The sequence below is a fragment of the Stegodyphus dumicola genome, chromosome 5 (assembly GCF_044657685.1).
Source record: "Stegodyphus dumicola isolate Sdum_Otavi_A_Nest chromosome 5, ASM4465768v1".
Taxonomy (NCBI): domain Eukaryota; kingdom Metazoa; phylum Arthropoda; class Arachnida; order Araneae; family Eresidae; genus Stegodyphus; species Stegodyphus dumicola.
In genome coordinates, this window is record NC_140772.1 from 106,739,955 (window position 1) to 106,761,421 (window position 21,467).

The 21,467-nt window shown below is 34.0% G+C and overlaps 1 protein-coding gene across 1 annotated transcript in view; it reads right to left on the bottom strand.

The window, feature by feature from the left end:
- The window catches only part of LOC118193605 (uncharacterized), a 69,673-nt gene extending 49,999 nt beyond the window's left edge, over window positions 1-19,674 (bottom strand). Inside the window, exons 1-2 of the mRNA XM_085816347.1 lie at window positions 19,477-19,674; window positions 10,509-10,561 (exon numbers count right to left, since the gene is read on the bottom strand). Coding sequence (XP_085672473.1) covers window positions 10,509-10,561; window positions 19,477-19,633 — 210 coding nt within the window. The 5' untranslated portion in view covers window positions 19,634-19,674. The remainder of the gene's footprint in view (window positions 1-10,508; window positions 10,562-19,476) is intronic.
- Window positions 19,675-21,467: the final 1,793 nt, after the last annotated feature.

The following is a 21,467-nucleotide window of genomic DNA, read 5'->3' on the forward strand; positions in this document are numbered from 1 at the left end:
GAAAGATGTTTACATGTCAAAGACGGTCGATTCTCTTCGTCTGTAAATATCATCTATGTAAATTCATGCTTCTACACATGTAATCATTTTGTAGTTTGTAGCAACTATTCATGTTTCCAATAAATATTCAAGTTATTTGTAAATTGGTCTAGTTTATTAGCCCCTAGACAGCCACAAAAGAAGTAAGTTTACAGACATCATATTCCTAGACAGTAAGTACCGATTCTAGAATAATATTAGATATAAAAGAATTCTTTATCATTTGGATGAATTATCTTAATTCTTATTCTTAAAATATTGTTCTTATCTTTAAACGTGATAAATTTCAAAGACTTTACATTAGGTAAATAGTAGCTCAGAACTAAACGAATCAAACACTTTTCCGGATTCTCCATTTCAGAAGAGGAAAGTTAAGGGTTATTACGCTTAATACAACTTTTGCCGATAATTATTCACAAATCTTAAAATCCAAGCAAACATTGGAATCAGTTTATCATAATTTTATATACTGTGTAGATGCCAAAGGGGTGCGTCTTTCGCCAAATGAATAGTCACCATTTTAATCTTTTATTTTCCTATCTCTACTTCTTTAGGCTTCGCTAATCGGCCAACATTTCTTTTAGCCATGAAGGCCCCTCCTACCACTTAGAAGCAATCATGCCCCCAGCCGCATTGACAGGTGACAGTAAGTCAGCAATATTCATACTTCCCGGAACATGTTTCCATACTTGAGGTTTAGTCAACTGACGAATTTCTTTAACTCGGTTGGCTACGAAAACTGACCAATTTCCCAGTTCCTTTATCCACCAAATGGCTGTAGTCGAATCAGACCAAAGTGTTATTTTAAGATTCAGTAGATCAAGTGCTTTCATACTAGAATTCAAAAGCCTAGCGTCTCTACTACAAGCCATCAACTCCAACCGTGGCATAATCAGGGGTTTAAGAGAAGCTTTGCTCTAACAAGAGCTACCTTTACCTCAGAGCGAACTATTGATCGAGGAAAGACGCCCCTTGGCTAGCGTCAACAAAAACATGCAATTCAGAGGATGAATTAATTGTCATATAACGAGGTAAAGTTATATTTTTCAATTCAGGTACATCTATTTACCATTTTGAAAATTTGTTACAATATCTGATGGTAGTTCACAATCCCAAGTTATTTTTTACTTCTACAAATTTTGTAATAGTAGCTTCGGAAGCAATGTTCGGGAAGATAACAATCCAAGAGGATCAAAAATCTCTTGTACTATTGACGAAATTAATCTCTTGGTTATTTTCATTTCACACTTTAATGGCTCTAAATTAATGCAACACCTTAAAGTGTTATTATTTAAGTCCCATATTATCCCTAAAACAAATGTTTCTCCAGGATGCTTGTCAGCATTTTTACAGGCAACATTGTCAACATTTTTACAACAGGCTGCTTTAATTTGTGAGGCTTTTGAAGCCCTGCAAATTAAAGCAGCCTCTAGACATGTTGAAATTTGCATGTTCTATAACATGAACTTGTTCATTAATGTTGAAAGCTCAGTTACACAATTATCGACATAAAATAAGTTCTCCAGCTTTTTAACAGTTTCATCATATGGTGGAGGGTAATTCTCCGAAAGATGCGTTATAGATGCATTCAACAAATAAGGGCTAGAACAAACTCCAAATACACTTCGAGAATGACCATAAATTGCTTGCCCTACATTACAGGTGAAGAAAAATTCTACAAAAATCTCTGTCTTTTTTGTGCAACGGATAACATTTAAAAAGCTTTTTCAATATCTACATTTATAATAATTGGATACATTTTAAAACGGTCAAAAGTATCCGATATAATTGTTATTAAATTAACTTCTTTACATAAACAATCGTTTAAAAAGGGTTTCCCTCTCTGAGAGCTAGAAGCGTCAAAAACCGGACGATTTTTTGAAATTTTACTATCTGATTTAATCACTGGCCTGTGAGGAAAATAGTGACATTCTTTATTCAATTCAATTTCCGGTTAATTGTAAATGATGTAATTTCTGATGTAGGTGACATTAAGAATATATTACATTTGAAGGTGATCACGGTGAAATACTTATTGATGTAAAACACGCATTAGAGGAACAGACATAGGATGAGATGGAAACGTATGTAACTGTCCTGTAAAGTCTTCATCTCGACCGATGAGGACAATCATATAAGTTCTTTATTATTTCGAATTTTAGAGATTTGTAAATGCACTTCAATTAAATTTTTGCGCGATTTAACTTTCCATTTCTAATTACCATCCTCATCCTGTTATACAATGGTGTATGGAAAATGTAACAGAATATTTATGCAAACGACAACGTCCCAGCTTTTACATCTGAAGCATGCTCTGTTCGCGCCTTAAGTATTTAAATTCAAGCAGTTTAACTTCTACTTGTTGCTACTTCTTAACGTTATTACTATCTTATTTGTAATCATCTTCGTTCTATTTTATTGGATTCTGTCAAGTGCATGATCTCTGGGCTTTAAAAAAGGCTGAAAAAAAAAAAAAAAAAAAAAAAAAACTTCCTCCTCTTTTTTTTTTCTTTTACAAAGCTGTGCTTTTTTACACATCAGATTTCAGAAATCACCTTTAACAATCAACACCACGGTTTTGTCTATAATTTGCATAAGCGTTGCTTGCCATTGTAGCAACACTGAGTATATTTCTAGTATCTGTCCAGAGATATTTAAATTTTGAAAAAATCTTTCTCATAAATCATTGCAGTGAGATATGAAAACATATGTAAGATGCGATTATTTTGCTTATTCTATAATTATTATAAATTTCCAGAAGGGTTAAAATAAGTCTATATTTTAATTCGTCCACCGCAACTTACTTTAGTTTCTCGGATCATATTATTTCCCTCACGAGACAACAGTCTTGATATTTTATCTGCAATTTCTTAGAGACTAGAAAATAATATAATTTAACATCAGACGATAACATATTAAAGAAATTGTCATAAACTCCTTTAATATTTTGGAGTCTCTCTAATCATAACTTTCTAATAAGGTATTTCTATACGTTTTTTACGAAAGTTAAAGAACTTTTCACACTGCTGTTGCATACATGAAACTCAATTTTTTTATACTTTCGGTTTTAAAAAAGCGAAAAATGATCCTTTAGACTATTGCTTAATTCACTATTTAGCTTTTTTTCAAGAGCTTTCATGTCTTAGTAGCAAAAAATGTTTTATGTTCTAAAACTTCAACAGTGTCCAACAATGTTTTCATTATGTAAAACAGTATTTCTCTTTACAGTAGGTTTGAATTTCATTTCTCCTTTTTCAATATACAGCCCACACAAAAATATAATTATTTTCTTCGAAGTTTCGTAATTATCTTCTACTGAACATTAAAATTTATTGATTATTGAGACCTAGTTCCTTAAAAATTAGGTTATTTGAATGTGGCAAGGTATACAAGTGCTGTCTGCCCAGATTAAGGGATGGATTCGGGAGTGCTTTCTGAAGGAAATCGGTCCGTATTTACGTTACACATGAGAAAAACCACGAAAAGCAACCACACAGCCAGTCCTTTAGCTTAGGATCGAACCCAGTTCAATCTCACAATATTTAGCGGTCTTAACCACTCAGACAGGAGCGCGGAATTACTTAAAGACCCCTTGACAACCCGTTACAGGCCGTAGATGGCAACCCTACGGCCATAAACTTTACCATCTTTTGGGAATGCATGCTTCATTTCCAGAAAACTTAAGCCAATAAAATTACACAACTCATACAAATTTATAGTACTACTAGCAGAAGTACCAAAGTGAGAAATAACTTTAAAAAATTCTTTATATCTGTTAGCACAGACATCCCCCTTCCATAGTCGCTGCCAAAAAATAAATAATTAATAATTCTGGAAATAAATTACAGGATCTTCTGCGCCTTCATGTTTATCTGGCAAGTTCGCTGGGAGGACTCAGACATCGGTGACACACCTGTTCCATCTTTCTCGTGGTCTCTACCAAGTGGCTCAAAACAGACTTTTATCTACAGGAAGCTTTCACAAATCACGGAAGATCACGGCCCGCCTACCTCAGCAGGTTCTGCCATCAAAACGTCAAATGCGCCTACGGCGCCTTAGCTTCTTCAGCAGACGTTCTCACATTATATCCACGATTGTCCGCTCATTTCTTCCATCAGAGCATCCCTTCCTCAGCTCCAGGGATCACATAATCTCAAAGAACTCCTTCAGGATTCCTACGGACAGCGGGGCAGGTGACAGGTGACGGAGGACGAGGGCGCCTGATGTTTAACATAGGTAAACAGGCATATGCCCTGCGTCCTCCACTATCTAGTGGCAACAACTCCCTGGAGCCTCATGAGGCTGCCTCGGGAGTTTAATTGGATTCAGAACCATCATAGAGTACGCCTATTCTAAGAGAAACATAATCATAGCAGATAATAAGGTCTAGGCACCTGACGAAATGTAAAGGTAGTAAATATCACTAAACTAACTAACCCATTTTGCTATGTTTTGTACTAACATACCCAAAACATTGTAAATTGGAGCACAAACAAAAGGTTCTATTATCCAACAATAATAACACACTAATGTTAAATCTGTTTATTAATAATAAGGTTGAAAAAATAAACTACCAAAAAAAAATAAACTGAATCCAACGTTTACTAGAAGAATCATCAATAAACTGAATCCAACGTTTACTAGAAGAATCATCAATAAACTGATTCCAACGTTTACTAGAAGAACTGTTTATTCAGTTTAGATCTAAGTTTAAGAAAAACATTTATACTTGTAGAGACATTAGGTTGATTGGAAAAACCGAAGAGATGAAAAGTGAGCAAATGCCTTCGCCGGGAATCGAACCGCGGACCTCCGAAATACGCGCCCAGCTTGCAGACCACCACACCCCGAAGGCTCGCTAAGAATGCGGGAGAAATACCTTATATACTAACCGTAAATTACATTTGTAGTGTCAGCTGTGAAAGCTAGTTAAATTCATTAATTCTATTAAAACTTAAAATTAAATTAAAATAATTTTGGTTTTAACTCTGTTGTTAACTTTCAGACGCAGCGATTATTTGCTTCCAGTCTGTTAGAAGTTTGATACCAGTTTACGTTACCAAAGAATATCAAACTCTAAAAGAGTAATTTGAATTTATCATTCAATTTTGAATGAACAATGTAGGCTTGTGGAAAGATCTTTAATGACATGAATACCAGGTTACTTTTTTTTTTATCTTTTCGAGCTTCTTGAGGATCATCTGCTATTTTTTTATTGTTCTAAAAAAATTTTTAAAAGACTGAAAACCCAGCCCTGTTTAATATCAGATATCTCTAATGCGGAGACACTTTATATTCCCCTTATTGGATGCATCTTGAGTTGCAGAAAAATTATTGTTTTTAATAGTTCGTTTATGAGGCTTAATTTAATTGCTTGGACAAAATTCTGCCCTTTGCTTTTCCACACTTAAACCGGTTTCATTATATATATTTTTATCTTCAACAGTTGTAGTTATTGTAACTGATGCGGTGTCTAAGAAAATAAACCCCGATCAGCACTATAGAGGGTTTATAACTTGGTTAACGAACAGAAACTTTCATATTACAGGCTAAAATAAAAGGACATGCTAATATGCCCTTGTAAATCACACAAGCGAATCCCCAGTGTCAGGTCACACAAGGCAAAAACGTATGAATTATCAGATGGCTTAAATATCTGGGATTCATGATGTATGACAGCAATTCATAGAATCTCCGCATCAAAAAATTTTAAAAGTAAATTGCACATTATCTCGAGCTGATGTTGAGGTTAACAGCGTTTACTTAGAGAGTATTCTCGTGGATGTTGAAGGTTTGGTATCTCACAGTAGCGGAGAGCCATATATTGCATTCCATGATGCTTCTATACAGGGTGTTAATATAGCCATAAAAATAGAAGCTTGCAAGACTCTGCACAAAGATGATTCTTTCGAAATATTTGTCGTTGATCCCAACATCGCTTACGAGCACACTTAGCGCACTTAAAGGAATTTTACCATTGCACCTCATAGTGCAATAGGAAAGTACTGTAGTTCAAGTATTATGATAAAGGGAAGACACAACAGGATGGAATATCTCATTTGTTTGCATGGACTATCAACGGACGTTTTTTAGCCTTAGATATCTTTTTTCCGAATTTGAAATAGGTGTCATCTGTAGCCCTCTAACCGGGCTGGAGATCAGGGCAGTCTTTTTTATACTGACAAATCTGAAGGAAAGGGCGAGTAGTGGCTACTACGTTAAGAAAGTTGATACAATGTTCAAGTCCCGGGCACTGAAACTCAACAACAGGTATTCGGTCTTTTAGGCTAAACTCTCAGACATCAAGGCCGCATTAGATTTCTCCTCAACTAACAGCCGCTGCTGTATACTTTACGCAGACGCCTGCTTCTACTCTGCAAGACACAGAAGCACATAGAAGCAAATATATTCTTGTTTGAAAAATCCAGAAACAACTCATTGCCATACCAGCCAGCCTAACACAGAAATTTGCGTTTTCTTTCATACAGGAATCACTAAGAATGAAAACGCAAATACGATCGCGAAAAGAGAAGACACCAAGCCTCACGCAAGTACACTTTTCAGGCTCTGACCCAAAAGCCTGTAATGAGTAAAAAACTCGATAAACAATAACAGCGCTTTTGAGACACTGAAGCAACAGGAAGAAGAGTACGCAAATTCTTTCCTAAAACTGGAAGACAACTAGTCAGTGGCTCATCGCATTTCACATAACCTGTCATGGGACATTCATGAGCTATGCTTGCAGCGCTTCGGGTTTCATGATAATGTCCATTGTGTTTACGGAATGGCCGAAGTTCTCCAATAACTACCCCTTCAGTTGATCAAATACTGCTAACCATCATCTCCGTAAATCTGCTGATGCAAATTAATAGCATGGGTATTTAATAATTCGCTTGCTCTACACGAATGTGTAAGCATTGCCAGATCTATTTTTAACATTCTAGATTAAATGACTTCCCACAAAAAAAAAAAAAAAAAAAAGACTCGAAGTACCCCTTTCATTTGCTTTTTCACTCTCTAGACTTTGTTTTTATATATGTTTCGAATTAACATTCACTTAGCATTTAATCATTTATTACATAATATTCCTTAGTTTCCACTACTGCAATTTTGTTTTGCATTCGTTAGCGCGATTTTCTTTGTCATTAATTTTTTACTGCTGCATGCATTTTTGCATTCGTTTATATGATGCCACTCATTAGCCCTAAAATGTTCGGCACTCAATACTTACAAATGAGTCCCTTGGTTAAAAAAAAAAAAAAAAAAAAACTCAAGCATGTTTTGCGTTTAAATTTGCCTTCTGCAAAGAATAAATTTAATATATAATTTAACAGTTTATTTATTTATTTTGTAATCTACTATTCTCAGAAACTGTTTTGGCCTGGTATACTATGCACCATAAGTATTAACATGAATATTGAACGTAGGAAAAAAAATACACTTTATAATAGTTTCCAAAAACTGTTTTGGAACAATTTTTGCATGTAAAAAAATTACATTTTGCGTTCTTAAAAATACCTTTGTTGTCAGTTTTTTTTTGGTTTAAGTGGCATCTTTCTCGATTTTTTCCAATTTCTCCATCACCTGAATTACTAGTGATTCCGTTGTTGAACGTCTAGGCACTTTCCAATAATATCTTTAGCTGCTTTCCTTTTTTGGGTGAAATTCTATTGTTATCATATGCTTTATTACAAGTTTTCCAAAACTTTTCGCAGACAAGGACAACATGATTTATTTTTTTTCCCATGATTTATTTATTTTACAATAAAATATAAAAATGTTTTGTGCTGATTTATCTAAAATATTGCTAAATACAGCAACCGGCCAGTGATCCGACTTTCTATTTGCAGGGTATGCAGCTACCATTATGTCTAGCGTATCTACAACTCCTTTAGTTTTATTATAATCAATGATGATCTCCGGTTTTCTTTCAACGCTTTGTGCAACTTTTTCATCTCTACGCAATGTACTTTAGAGACATTTATTTTCCTTTTTAATACAAGTAGTTCTTTCTTTAGTAAGGGTAAAAGCTGAACAGTACCTTTGTTTACAAAATTTCTGTAAGTGTAGATAGTTTATTTCTTCGTAGTCTGCTAATCATTGTTACATTTTTTCTCAGTAGTATTTGATCTAAATCACAAGATTTAAAAAAATTGCCCCAAATAATATTATGTAATGTAATCAATTCTCCGTAAATCGTATGATAAGTCGAAAACCACTCTCAACCCTTGATTTTTTCCCTGAAACTTCGTGACATTTTTCCTAAATATGGTTGGATACTCAACACACAGTAAATGTCACTGTCGCCCAAAATCCAGAATTTTACATCATACGTAGGAGATTTACTAGGCATATATTGTCTAAAAGGACATGTTCCCTGAAAGGATTAATTTATTCATTCAGCTGTTAAATATGCTTCTCAGTGTTTAAGGTACTTTCTTCCTCTTTTCAGCATGCCTTTGTGGTGTAACAGTTAGCACACTTGGCGCGTATTCGAGAGGTCCAGGTTCGAGCCCGGGCGAAGGCATTGCACAGTTTTCAAGTCTCCCGTATCAAAAAAAAAAAAAAAAAAAAAAAAAAAAAAAAAAAAAAAAAACTTATGTCTGTAAAAGATAAATCATAATTTTAGCTGAAGCACACCGAAGCCCTATATAAAAGGTCTTCGGCATTTCTTTTATGCAAGTAAACCATAGTTCAGCAGAAAAATTAAGCTAACTTTTGTTTAGTCGGATGACATTTTTGAAGTGTGGTTCATGATTTAAACCTTCATCGGTTTGCCTTACGCCACATTTCAAATCATGCCATCCGACTAAACAAAAGTTAGCTTAATTTTTTTCCTATGTTTTCTGTGCACTTCAAGTTTGCTCCTCCAAACTGAATCTTGATCAAAAACCAAATTATTTAAAAGCAGTAGCTATTGACAGAGGCTTTCCCCAATATTATTAATTAAGCAGTTAAAAAATTCCCATTTCAACACACCAGAAGGCACACTCTTGTTTTAGAGGATTATAAGAATTCTGTTGTCATTCCTTTCTTTCCATCAATTAGCTATAAAATTGCAAGTATTTTACAGAAATTTAATTTTCGGATCGTTTATTCTCCTATTAATAAAATTCAGAGTTCCATACTCAAGGATCCCATTCTGGATATGAATTTCTGGTGTATTTACAGGATTCCTTGCTAGTGTCGTTTAATTTACATTGGTCAAACTAAGAGAGCCTTGAAATTTCGCGTTAAGAAACATGAGGCATATTTTATAAAAAAGGAAACACAGAAAACTGATTGTTCATGTTATTCTAATAAAATTCCTCTATTGCCCAACATTGTTGGTCCGAAAATCACACTTTCAATTTTTCTGCAGCCAAACTTATTCAAAAAAAACATCTTGCATTGGTGAATTAGATTTTCTAGAGGCGTTTCACATTCAAAAAAATCTTTCTGTACTAGTTAACGACCCTAATTCCAATCCATCTTTGCCTTCAGCCTTTAAGGAAATTGTTTAGTTCTCGTTTCATCAACAGATGGCGCCAGTAGCTTACCTTTTGTCCAGACATTCTTATCTTATCTAATCACTGTATCTTATCTCTTTCATTTGCGCTTTGGCAGCTGAGGCTGATGGTTCGGTAAAACCATGGAAACTAGTCCTGTGAAAATTTGCGAATATAACTCTGATTTTTGTTGTTTGACTTCTTATTCAATAATGTTACTTGTTATATTGTTGTTACATTGTTCTTGAAGACCTACATTTAATTCGCTGAAAGGCTCCGTAACATGGATATGGAAATTAAAATTGCATATCTATTATTCCTCATTCAAATCTTGCAAAGTTGAATTCTGTTAGTCTGAAAGTTGTTACATTTACAAGAATAATTTAATTTCCTTGTTTAAGTTCTGCACGCGTTCTTGCATTTTACCTCGCATTGCGATTAGCGAATTTTATTGTTTCAAGTGAAAAGCTTTCCATTTCTTTAAAGTCTTAAACTAAACGGACTTAGGTTCTGAGTAGGAGGTATATATTTACAAAAACTGATTGTTCATGTTATTCTAATAAAATATTAATAAACAGCTAGTAAAAAAAACAGTCTTCTTCATGTCATGTTAATACAATAATTTAAACAATAAAAAGAAACAGTAATATTTAATTTTCAGATATTCTGGTCCCACGGAATTTATTTATTTATTAAATTCTGAATTTGGAAACTCTACAAGAGTTTCATAGAATTTTTGAGCTTTGTGGAACATCGTTTAAAGACTACTATTGGAAATATATTATCACTTGAAAGAGTTAGTTTATAAAAGGTATTTGGCAGTGTCTGACTAATTGGGACAATGGTAAACACAATTTGATAAATAATGTAAAGGTTTAGGAAATTAATAAAGATTATGGAACGAGGTTTATCAATTTGCATTTATAATGTAAAGTATTTATGTTATAAAAACAAGTACGACAAAAATAATAAGACACTTACTTTAGGAGGAAGGTAATTAGTGCATTCCATGAACTTATTACGTGGTTCTTCTCCTAAAGGGAACAAAATAAATTATAATGTAAGACCATAAAATTTAAAATCAGGCAAAATTCCGAGTTACATTTATTTCACCAAAAAACTTTGCATATTTCCAAGGTGACTGATGCGAATCCCCTTTTATCTGGACACAAAAATATTTGTCCCATTATGACGGAAATTGATTACATGAGCTGATGCAATATACAGTACGTAATGACATATATTTACCCAGAATTTAAAGATAAACATTGTTATGTAAAACTGTCGGTGAAGTCTTAAATGAATTCACTTTGCGATACGCGTAGCTAAAACATACGCTGTAGAAATTCCGGGAGTAAACAAATTTCCGATTTTTCCATTTAGAAATAACATGATGTTTCAAAGGCGGATGAAACGAAAATTTGCAGAGATTCGAAACCTCCAATAAAGTCATCTATAAGCATAGCAGTAGTCATAAGCTTAATGTCTAGAAGCCATATCATACTGGTGACGCGGAATTTATGTATTATTACAAATTTTGTATATATTTAAAAATATTTTATTGAAATTATGTATGAAAGTGTAGTATCATATACATAATTTAACATGAAAGGTCTCAAGAGAGGGAAGCAATGCCGGGAAGGTTACAGGGGCAAGCTGACGATGGTTCGCTGACGATGGTTTTGGCAACAAATTTTTGTCGCCATATTTGGCGAGAAGTTGTCAAATGTTGCCAAACTCAGCGACCATTAGTCCAATCCCTGTATAATTGTAACTGATTCCTATATGTAATTGTAACGGTATATGACTTTATATGTAACAAAAAATTATAAACCTGATTTAAATGAATTCTGAAGGGAAATTTCTGTGGCGTCTGTGAGTACGAATGTACGTACGTATCTCGCATAACTCAAAAACGAGTAGCCTCAGAACGTGGAAATTTTGTATGTAACATGTAGATGTGCATAACGCATTTTGGTTGCAATCGGCCGCACCAAAAGATATAAATATATGTATATATATATATATATATATATATATTCACTGTGTTACTAGGCTCAGTGAGCTGAGTTTCGCATTTTTTGCTTTAAAAATGATTGAGATATGTTGTTATGGTTAGGATTTTTATGTCTGTAGTTAATCTGCATGCAATAATTGTGGAATTGTCAAAAATAGAAAAGTTTTTCAAGTGAAGCTAAGCCTAATTTTTTATTGCCATGGCGGCCATGTTTGTTTACATTTGAAACTACAGAATAGTGGATTTGTTGCCAATCTAAAGAAACTAAGCTTCGCAACAACAAATGCCTTCTTTTATTATTGGGAATTAAATCATGCTTAATCCATTCTGGAATTTATTCGAGGAAATAAGTGTTTAATATTTATTGCGTAATTTTAATATAGAAATTTTGAGTTTTTATGTATCGTTTTATGTATGCCTTGTATCGAAGTGAAGATTGAATTAATTGAATGAGAAAGACTGAATCATCTGTGAAAAAGTGTTTCTTTTTTTGTGTGTGTGTGTATTTGTGTTTGTTAATTTGTTTTTTTGTTTAATTTCTTTTATACATCGTTCAGATTTATTATAATATTTGAATAGAACATGTGGCAAGTCATAATACAGGGAAGACCCAATCCTTTTAGTCCCACTGGACCATATGACCAAAAAAACATGTGGCAAGTTTCAGATAATTCTTCAGATGATATAAATTTTGTGCATTTTGAGTTATAAAATGAATAAAATGCAACGCTGTTAAGGGAACTTAGTGCCAGAGTGTCATTATGGTAAACAAATATAGTGAATTTTAAAGAGTGCATTTATTCTATTGTGGTTTATGCGCTATCGACGAAGTAGATTTAATTCAATCCAATAAGTTTAAATGAAATGCAAGAAAAATTGCATATAATTTAATATTTCTTACAAGGAAGTCATGTGGGGTACGCATATTTTTTTTTTTATTTCATTAAACAAATTTGAAGATTTTTTGACCATAAGTCATAAATGCGAACTTTGATGACTATATAATACTAAAGGCTAGTTACTTTTCTTAAGGAACTGCGGTTTTGGGGTTTTATTGTTTCAAATACCCCACAGCCATTACCAAGTTGCAACTCTGATTCGCTTTGTGAGGATCTGCTCGTTTTAATCAAAGTTATTGTATTATATTTGTTAGGTTTTGCAATAAATTTCTGAAGTATAACTTACATTGCTTTACAATTAAGAGAATGTGGATTGTCTTTGAAGAATCTTATTCAAATGCTATGAATTCGCAACGCATTAATTAATTACTACAGTATTTAAAGGAATAAACAAAAAACGTCGAAAGTTCTTCCTCTAGAAACTAAAATCCACCATTATCAAGATTTTACTGAATGATACAGAAAACACTATTTTTTAAATATTGTAAAGCATTTATATAATTTAAGATCGCTATGATTCTTGTAAAGAATATTATTCTTCCTAAAATTTACAACTTTTCTGAACTTGTTTATTTCATAAGACAAAGAAAATTACAAAGTTTTCTTACGTTAGAAAAAGGTGCTTTACTGATGAAAGGAAAAGCGTATAAATGTGTGAAAGTGTTATAATCATTTCAGAAGAAATACTTTAATACTTTTAAAGATTTTTCGAATACAGGTATTTAAATTATAAACAAATTTATTTAATTTCAGGCAATTAGAATGCACGGTACTAGACAAAGTACACAAAACGTTCAGGAATGAATGAAACAATTTTCAGCTTTAATCAAATATTGGATATGTGGTATACTTTTGAGAAATTCTTATGCTATAAAAGGTTTGCTTCTATAATAAAAATATTGTCCACCTCTCATTACCTTTAAGAATTATTACATTGTAAAGTCTATGTCTCATTGGAAACACAAATTTTTAAAAGAACTCTTGAAGAATTATCTTCAAGCCATGTGAAACTAAACAGAGATCAGAAGATGGGTGTATAAGACTCTTTTATCCAAGCATAAAATTAACAAATGACCCAACTTGGGTTACAGGAAACTAACACTTCTTTCCAGAAATACGTAACGAATAACAATTTCAAGGTGTGGTAAATTATCCCAAGAGCTCACAGAATACTTTAACGCGCAGGAAGAGCTCTGATTTGTAGTAAACCAGTGAGACAAAGCTAAATGGCTAGAGCACTCAACGCCGCTAAAGCAAGGCGCTAATAATCACAGAACAACGTGGCGTGGAATAGGAAGACACGCTCTAAAATAACTTCCGAAACTTTTGCTTAAATAGTACTTCATTTTACCTTAATCTGAATAAATTCTCGCTATCTCATGTACATTCTGGCATGAAAAGCGTGGGTGAAAAGAGAGTAATAGGAAAGTCAAACTTAAAATGAACTATTAGTTAAAAATAAATAGATAAACCTCACAACATATTTACCATTTACTTCCGAACTTATGTCAGTTAAAGAAAAATAGAGATAGATTAAGCAATTATATTTATTGCATGACTTGATTAATTTCTTATTTCGTTTCAATAACTGAGAATTTATTTCGTCTTATACAAATGACTATAGTGTGTTACTCAAAATCTATTACTATCATTATTAGCCCAAAGAGGAGTTAGCCCAGATGGGCATTAGTCTCAAAACGGCATTTCGCGTCGAATCACTATAAGCGTTCAATCAATTTTCAAATTATTGCCACCAAATATTATCACCCTGTATTATATTTAAAGAAATTAAATAATGAAATATCTGCAATAATGTATAGATATTTCTCACGTTATGAAATACAACAGTACCTAGAGCCATCAAATTTTGAATACCGAAGTCCTTTACCCAAGCATGAGTACATGAAAGCCTTAATTTTGAATTTCGAATTTGTTTTATTATTTCTTTTATAATTTATAAAACTTTTACAAATTTTGATTAAAAAACTCAAGGATTTCAAAGCGAGTAGTGACAACACTGTACGGAACAAAACACTTTTATCTCTACGCACGAGACTGTCTATCGGAAATTCTAAATAAAATCTGAAAGCTTCAGCTAGTTTTATTTTATTTATTTATTTGTATGCATGATTCAGTGGAAAAACGGATGCTTGCAAATATATATATGCTTTCAAAAAGAGATGACAGGAATATTCATGAAGCGCGGGATAGTTTTCTTTAGTAGATAGTACTTCAAAAAATGCGTACACTTGAATAAATATTTTTTTAATTGTCTTCTACACTGCTGTTTTAACTCCTTTTTTTAGATGCTTGCATAGGAATCAATATTAAAGCATTTCACTTAATGGCATAGCTTCGTAACTGATTAACTGAAGTTTAGAGAATCTCTAGATGCTTACTGTATTCCCAGCTAAATTTGGACGGCTTTCCCATTGTTATTTGCAGTAACATGAAATAAACCTACTTCATCATAATATTAAATAGTTTATTTGTAGTTTTCTGTTCTCTCAGCAGCAATATCTTTTGAAACTTAGTTCACATGTTTTTCTTTTTAGGGCATTTGATTCGCACTAGCAGTACAAAAATGAAAATTTCCGATATACGCTTTTATTAAAGAAATTAAAACTTCCAGTGATTTTCATTATGCTTCTGAAATGTACAAAGAAGGTGCTAACATTTTTCATGTGTTCCTACAGATCAAAATATAAATTGTAAACTTTTCATTAGGTTCTTCAATCTCTAAACTTTTGCAAAGTTAGTCTTAAAGTGGTTACATGGACATTAAGCTTTTATTTGAAAAGACTATGTTGAAGATAATACACACATTGCATAATGATGCGTATCTCTATCTATCACATTATAAAACTAAGTGCTCTAATCCAATCTGTGGTCACAGAATTCAATCCGCAACAAGTGCTATTATTGAAAGGACAGTACAAAAAGTGTTTACAACGGCTACAAAATAGAAAGATCGACTTAATGTATTCATGCAAGAGATTAGCATTAATTCATTATGGAATGAGCCCACAGACAAAATAATATTTTGCTCACCTTCGCTCGATGACTGAAGACCAAATCCTTTGCGTACGCCTGCCATGCGCTCAGTACTTTCATTTACGTCAATAATCTTTCTAGGTATGGGGGACATATATTTGCAGTCATCTCTGCTCGTTGTTCTAGCGCTAAAACTTGATTATAGTGACTGGGTCATTTATTTTTGTTCATCATTTAGTACGTGTGCTCTCCCGTGAGTGCCGATATCTTGGTGTGGTTAAAAGGAAGGCTAGCTGAAGCTAAAGTTGGCCTCAAACACTTTTTTCGTTGTGAAACACCTAGGCACCGCAGCGATCACTACAGCTAACACTGACGAAGTAGAACGAAAGTCTGTACAGCGTTATGGAAGGTACCGCTTCTCTTTGTGAGGCTTAGACCTCAAAGGAATTCTTCATGCAAGCCAACAAGTTCACAAACTGAAATGAACACGTTCCTCTTATCGGAGCGCATATACAGGGTGATCAGCGAATAAGCCCTGATTTCAAAATTAAATATCTCTGCAACAAAAATCGATTTAATTATGCGGTAACCTGTACATTTATTAGCAAAATTGTAAAAATGGTGTACAAAAGTTTAGAAAATTTAGTTATGAAAATCGTTAACAGATGGCGCTTTGCACTAAAAACTCTTTCTCTGAAATAAGTCAAAAAAAAAAAAAAAAAAAAAAAAAAAAAAAAAAAAAAAAAAAATTAATTAAAAAAATAAAGCAGCCTTTGCAATCAAAATACAATTTTTTCCAAATGTTCACCGTTCGAAACAATGAGGTGGCGTAAACAAACAATGAAATTTGACATCACCTTTTGCAATGTCTCGACGGAAATGCAATCACATGCAGCACCAATCAACGATTCAAGCTCATCTAAAGTAGCAGGATTGTTTCGATAGACAGCGTCTTTCAATGCGCCCCACAGAAAGAAGTCACAAGGACTCAGATCGGGAGAATATGGAGTCCAAGCTATTCCTGCGTCAGTAAATTGAGGATAATCTAATGCAATTACTTTATTCCCAAAATATTCATGAAACAAGTGAAAAACTTTATTTGTTCGATGTGGTCGAGCCCCATCTTGCAGGAACTAGTCGATACCTGGTCGATCCTTTAACGCTAGTTGAGTGTTGACAAATTGTTCCAAAATTGTAACGTAACATTCAGTAGTTATCGTTTCTCGTACGAAAAAGGGTCCGATAATGCCTCTGGCGCATACCGCAGTCCATGCCATAACTTTAGGCGAATGCAGTGCTTTTTCTTCAGACAAATGTGGATTTTCGGTACTCCAAAATCTCCAGTTTTGTTTATTAACGATTCCCTTCAAATGAAAATGTGCCTCATCTGGGAACCAAATGCAGCTCACTTCAAATCTGTCGTTGTCGATCATTGTTAGAATCTGATTCGCAAAGTTAACCCTTTGTTGCACAGCTTTCATGGGTTATGGCCTGATGACTTTGGATTTTGTATGGAAACAGCCGTAGGCTATTTTTAAATATTTTTTGTGTGCTCGTGTACTTCAAACCTGTCTCTGATGCAATCCGTCGGATGCTTTTCCTAGGATTTTGCTGAACAAATCCAGAAACTTTGGCTCATCTTCAGGAGTGACTATAGTTTGCTTAGGCCCAACATTTCCCTTTCGATCATCAGCCACGCTGCCAGTTCATTCGAATTTCACGAAGAGCATGCGAATGGTTTTCGCATCGGGTCCAACTGGAACATTGAATCGGTTTTGAAAACTGCGACGTGTTGCCGTAGCACTGTGTTCTAATCGGTGAAATTCCAGAACCAAAATGCACGTTGTTCAATGGAATGCATTATTTTACTTTCTATGCTAGGCTCTTTACTAGCCAACAGTTGTACTGATCACTTTCGATATCGAAGCACATTTTAAAGGCTATTGATAGGTTATTGCGATTAGAGCGCCATCTGTTAACGATTTTCATAACTAAATTTTATAACTTTTGTACACCATTTTTACAGTTTTGCTAATAAACGTACAGTTTACCGCATAATTCTATCGATCTTTGTTGTAGAGATATTTAATTTTGAAATCAGGGCTTATTCGCTGATCACCCTGTAGAAAGACTCACTGTTCGTCGTATGCTAACTTATATGTCGAACTTACTGATGGAACAGTATATAGATGGTGGTTCATACAACGATTTTCTATTCATATTTTTTGGTTAGCATTTTGAGAAAAATATTTCGCATTTTCAATATAATCGTCTGCTACTGTTGTGTTCTGACAGAAACGCAGAGTAGCAGATTTATTTTGGAAATTACGGATTTTGCAAATTACGGAAATTTTGCATATTACGGAAAAAATAATAAATTGTAAAAATTATGTGATAATCACCTAGTTGCTGTCAAATGGAAATTTGTTGAAACACTCGATAAAGCATGCTTATATTTAAGAGTTTATAAAAAAAAAAGGGGGGGAACAATTTCCTATTGAGAAAATGATCACCAGAAACATTATCATCAATGTACAGATAAGTTTCCAGCGGGATTCGTAATAGTTACAGGATTTTAGTTTCAACAGTAAATAAAAACTCCAAATTGTCTCAATTAAGGATAAAATTAATATGCTGTACTATTAACAAAATAGTTTAGAACAATTTTTGAGGGAAAAAACTCCAACTTTATATGGAAAGTTATGAATGCCGTGGATTTTGTTTCGGATAAGTAAAACTTAATTTGGTTGCAGCGAACATAGAAGAGTTCACTTGTTTTGTTGAAATGTCGTCCCCCTGATCCGTCTCTTGTTCCCCTCCTATTATTAAAGCCACTTCATCAACGTAGGCACCACACGAAATTGCAAGTTCGTGAGTGTGTCTGCCAAAGCCTCTGGATTTTAAATTCGGGTGCCACTGCCCGAATTTCATGGCGAATGTTGTCCTTAACCCATTGAGAATGAAATATTTGTCACTGTACACATTTTCTCGAAAGATATCTAACAGAAAAAAAATCAGGTATGATCAAATCCGGCGACTGCTATTGCTTCATTGGGGCACGAGCGCCGAGAGCAACGATTTGGGGAAAACGATTTTTTCCGTTAACACATTTCCTCACTGCTTACAGAGTACAGTGTTACCACATCACATTTCTTATAAAAAAGATTGTCATCGTTTAGTATAAAAAAATGTTTATAACAAATTTTTCACATAATGCATTGCAAAGTCATTCATTACCTTCAGAACATGGGGTACCTATCTATGCCAAATTACTTAAGAAAACAGCAATATAACAAAAGGAAATATCAGGTTTTAACCAACCTTTTCCGCCACCGGGGACACGTCTGGGCAAATAGTTCGCGTTGATGTCTTTAATCATATTTTGTCAAACCATTAATCGCATTTGAAAGAAAGAGACTTGCTTTAGACCACCGAGTTGTGAAATTTGTAAAAAAAATATCGTTATCATTAAGTATAAGGTGTCTGAAATGGAACTATCACACTGCCAGATTAGAACCATCATTTACTTCCAGTTCTGTTGCAAAAAGTCAGCTGCAGAATGTCACCAGATCATGTGTCAGGTTCTAATGTTGCATCATATGACACTAAGAAGATTTGGTACCGAAAGTTGAAAACAATGACTCTGACATTCAAGAAGCCGAGCGCTCTGGCCGGCCTAGTAGTTGTCTTTTTCCTTAACATAAGCTACATTCAGCAATATCTCAATCACCTATGGTACTGCAGAAGTGCTGGCCTAACTTCATGCTACGCTATATTATAATCGATTGTCTTGCATCCGGATGTGATTGTATTCGGTGAAATATTTATGCAATAACGTAACAATTTCTGGAACCCCTTTAAAAAAATGGGACACCTATTATTTACCTCTAATTTTGTTATACTTGTTTAGCTAGTTTCATTGTATTTCTGGATTTCTGATTTACTGGCGATATATTGCAACTGAAATCTGAAAATATGAATTCTAGTTGAAAATGATTATTTATTTTAAAAAGAAAATAACACTGACTAGCGTACATACCTAGTTCGCAAGTAATTTCCCTAAAGCAGTCACTGACTTGTTTTTCTGTCATTTCGTCATAATCGACTCCTAGATCTGTAGAAATCACATAATTAACAAAAGAACATATATAAACAAAAGCTGAGATTTTCCGTACATTAATTATTACAGCTTTCATGCTGTTCGGCTACCGTTTTCATCTGACAACAAGATTTTTTTTTCCCTGCAAATTGATGAAGGTAATATATGCTAAAGTTAACAAAAGACATTAAATAACACAAAAGGGTTTTTTTTTTTTTTTTTTTTTTTTTTTTTTTGGAGGGTAGGTTGTGTGTAAAAAATGTGTTCAAACATTTTTCTCGTTATAATTTCCTGTCGTTTTAGTACATAGCATGAAATAAATAGACGAAAATGATTATGAAATGTTCTACGCTACACTGTTCAAACAATTTTAGTTATCACAATTTCCTCTTCTTGTATTGATGAATAAGCATAAAAAATAAATTAAAAATATGAATAAAAAATTATGAAATGATCTTCCTGTTGAAGTCTTGTGCAAACGGCTTTTGATAAAGCATACCTTAAAGCGTGCCTGTTTAATTTCAAATAGTAACTTTACTGCAAACACGCAACATCTCACGCAACGCTGCAGTAAAGGGAAACGATTTTGAATTAGTACGTTGTCATTACCTAAAATTAGAGAGGCTGGTCACTCATTCATATTAGCGATCTTGTTTTCATACTTTTGTGACTGGTTTGGTTATAAGGTATTTCTCCCACTTCCCTAGCGTGCCTTCGTGGTGTAACGGTAGCACGCTGGGCCGGTATTCCAGAGGTCCGTGGTTATATTCCTGGAGAAGGCGGTTGCTAATTTTTCATCTCTCCAGCTTCCAGTTAACCTAATGACTCTAAAAGTGGCGCCCGAACTAAAAGGGTTGTGGATGATGATTCTCCGCGCCCAGGATTTGGCGACTAAATCCCTTAAAGCCCTAGTCGCCCTTTAAAAAGGGGAGTATATAAGGTATTTCTCCTACTTTCCTAGCATGCCTTTGTGGTGTAACGGCAGCACATTGGGACGGTATTCCAGAGGTCCGTGGTTCGATTCCCGGCGAAGACGGTTGCTAATTTTTCATCTCGCTGGCTTCCAAAAATTCTAATGTCTCTACAACCCCACTAATTTTATTTGGAGTCAATTCAAAACGATCTAATATTTATTCGGTAACAAATTAACAAATTAACACCAGTCTGCTAATGTCGAAGAAGGAAAGTCAAATCCTCTTCAGTATCATTAGATGCTGTACCCTTAATTAATTCCTATGTTAAGAAAACAATTTCCTGTAAATTAAGCTTATTACAGGCGTACCAAGATCCCAGCCTAATCGATTTCTCAGCCCTACACTTCTTGCGTCTCCAAATACAACCATTCAATGACTTTTTCTGACTAACATGGTATCTTATTTTTAACATGGTATCTTTATTTTATACCACATGGTATCTTATTTTTTTCACAATAAACTATTTCCTTCAACATTCTACAATCCATCAAAATCCTCTAAAAGTACGTGTGTTTAAGAGTTATTATTTTAAATTTAGTTTTCACAGTATACAGAATAAAGAAATAACACTGTTATAGAATATTGCTGCGTGCGTTTGGGTTCGTAATGGATTGAATGCACACAGAACCGATGATAGCTTGATAAAATTTATTTTCCCAAAAAAATGCTTTGCAGTTCTGGAATTTTCTGCAAACACCTCTCCTCAGTATGAGAGAACACTATCAGTAGTTGCAAAGGAACACAGCAAACACTACTACTGCTTACTACTTACACTTCAAACTACTAAGATCGGTAAACACAAATCAATGCAAAATGCATTTAAAAGAGTGAAGCTCGCACGGAGGTTTCTCAGTATTCCAATGTTAGCTCTGAACTAAAGAACTGAGAACTGATGCTCGCTCCGGTTTCATATAGCTTTTCCCCGGGTGCCGAAAAATTTCCAGAGCCTTCCCTTTC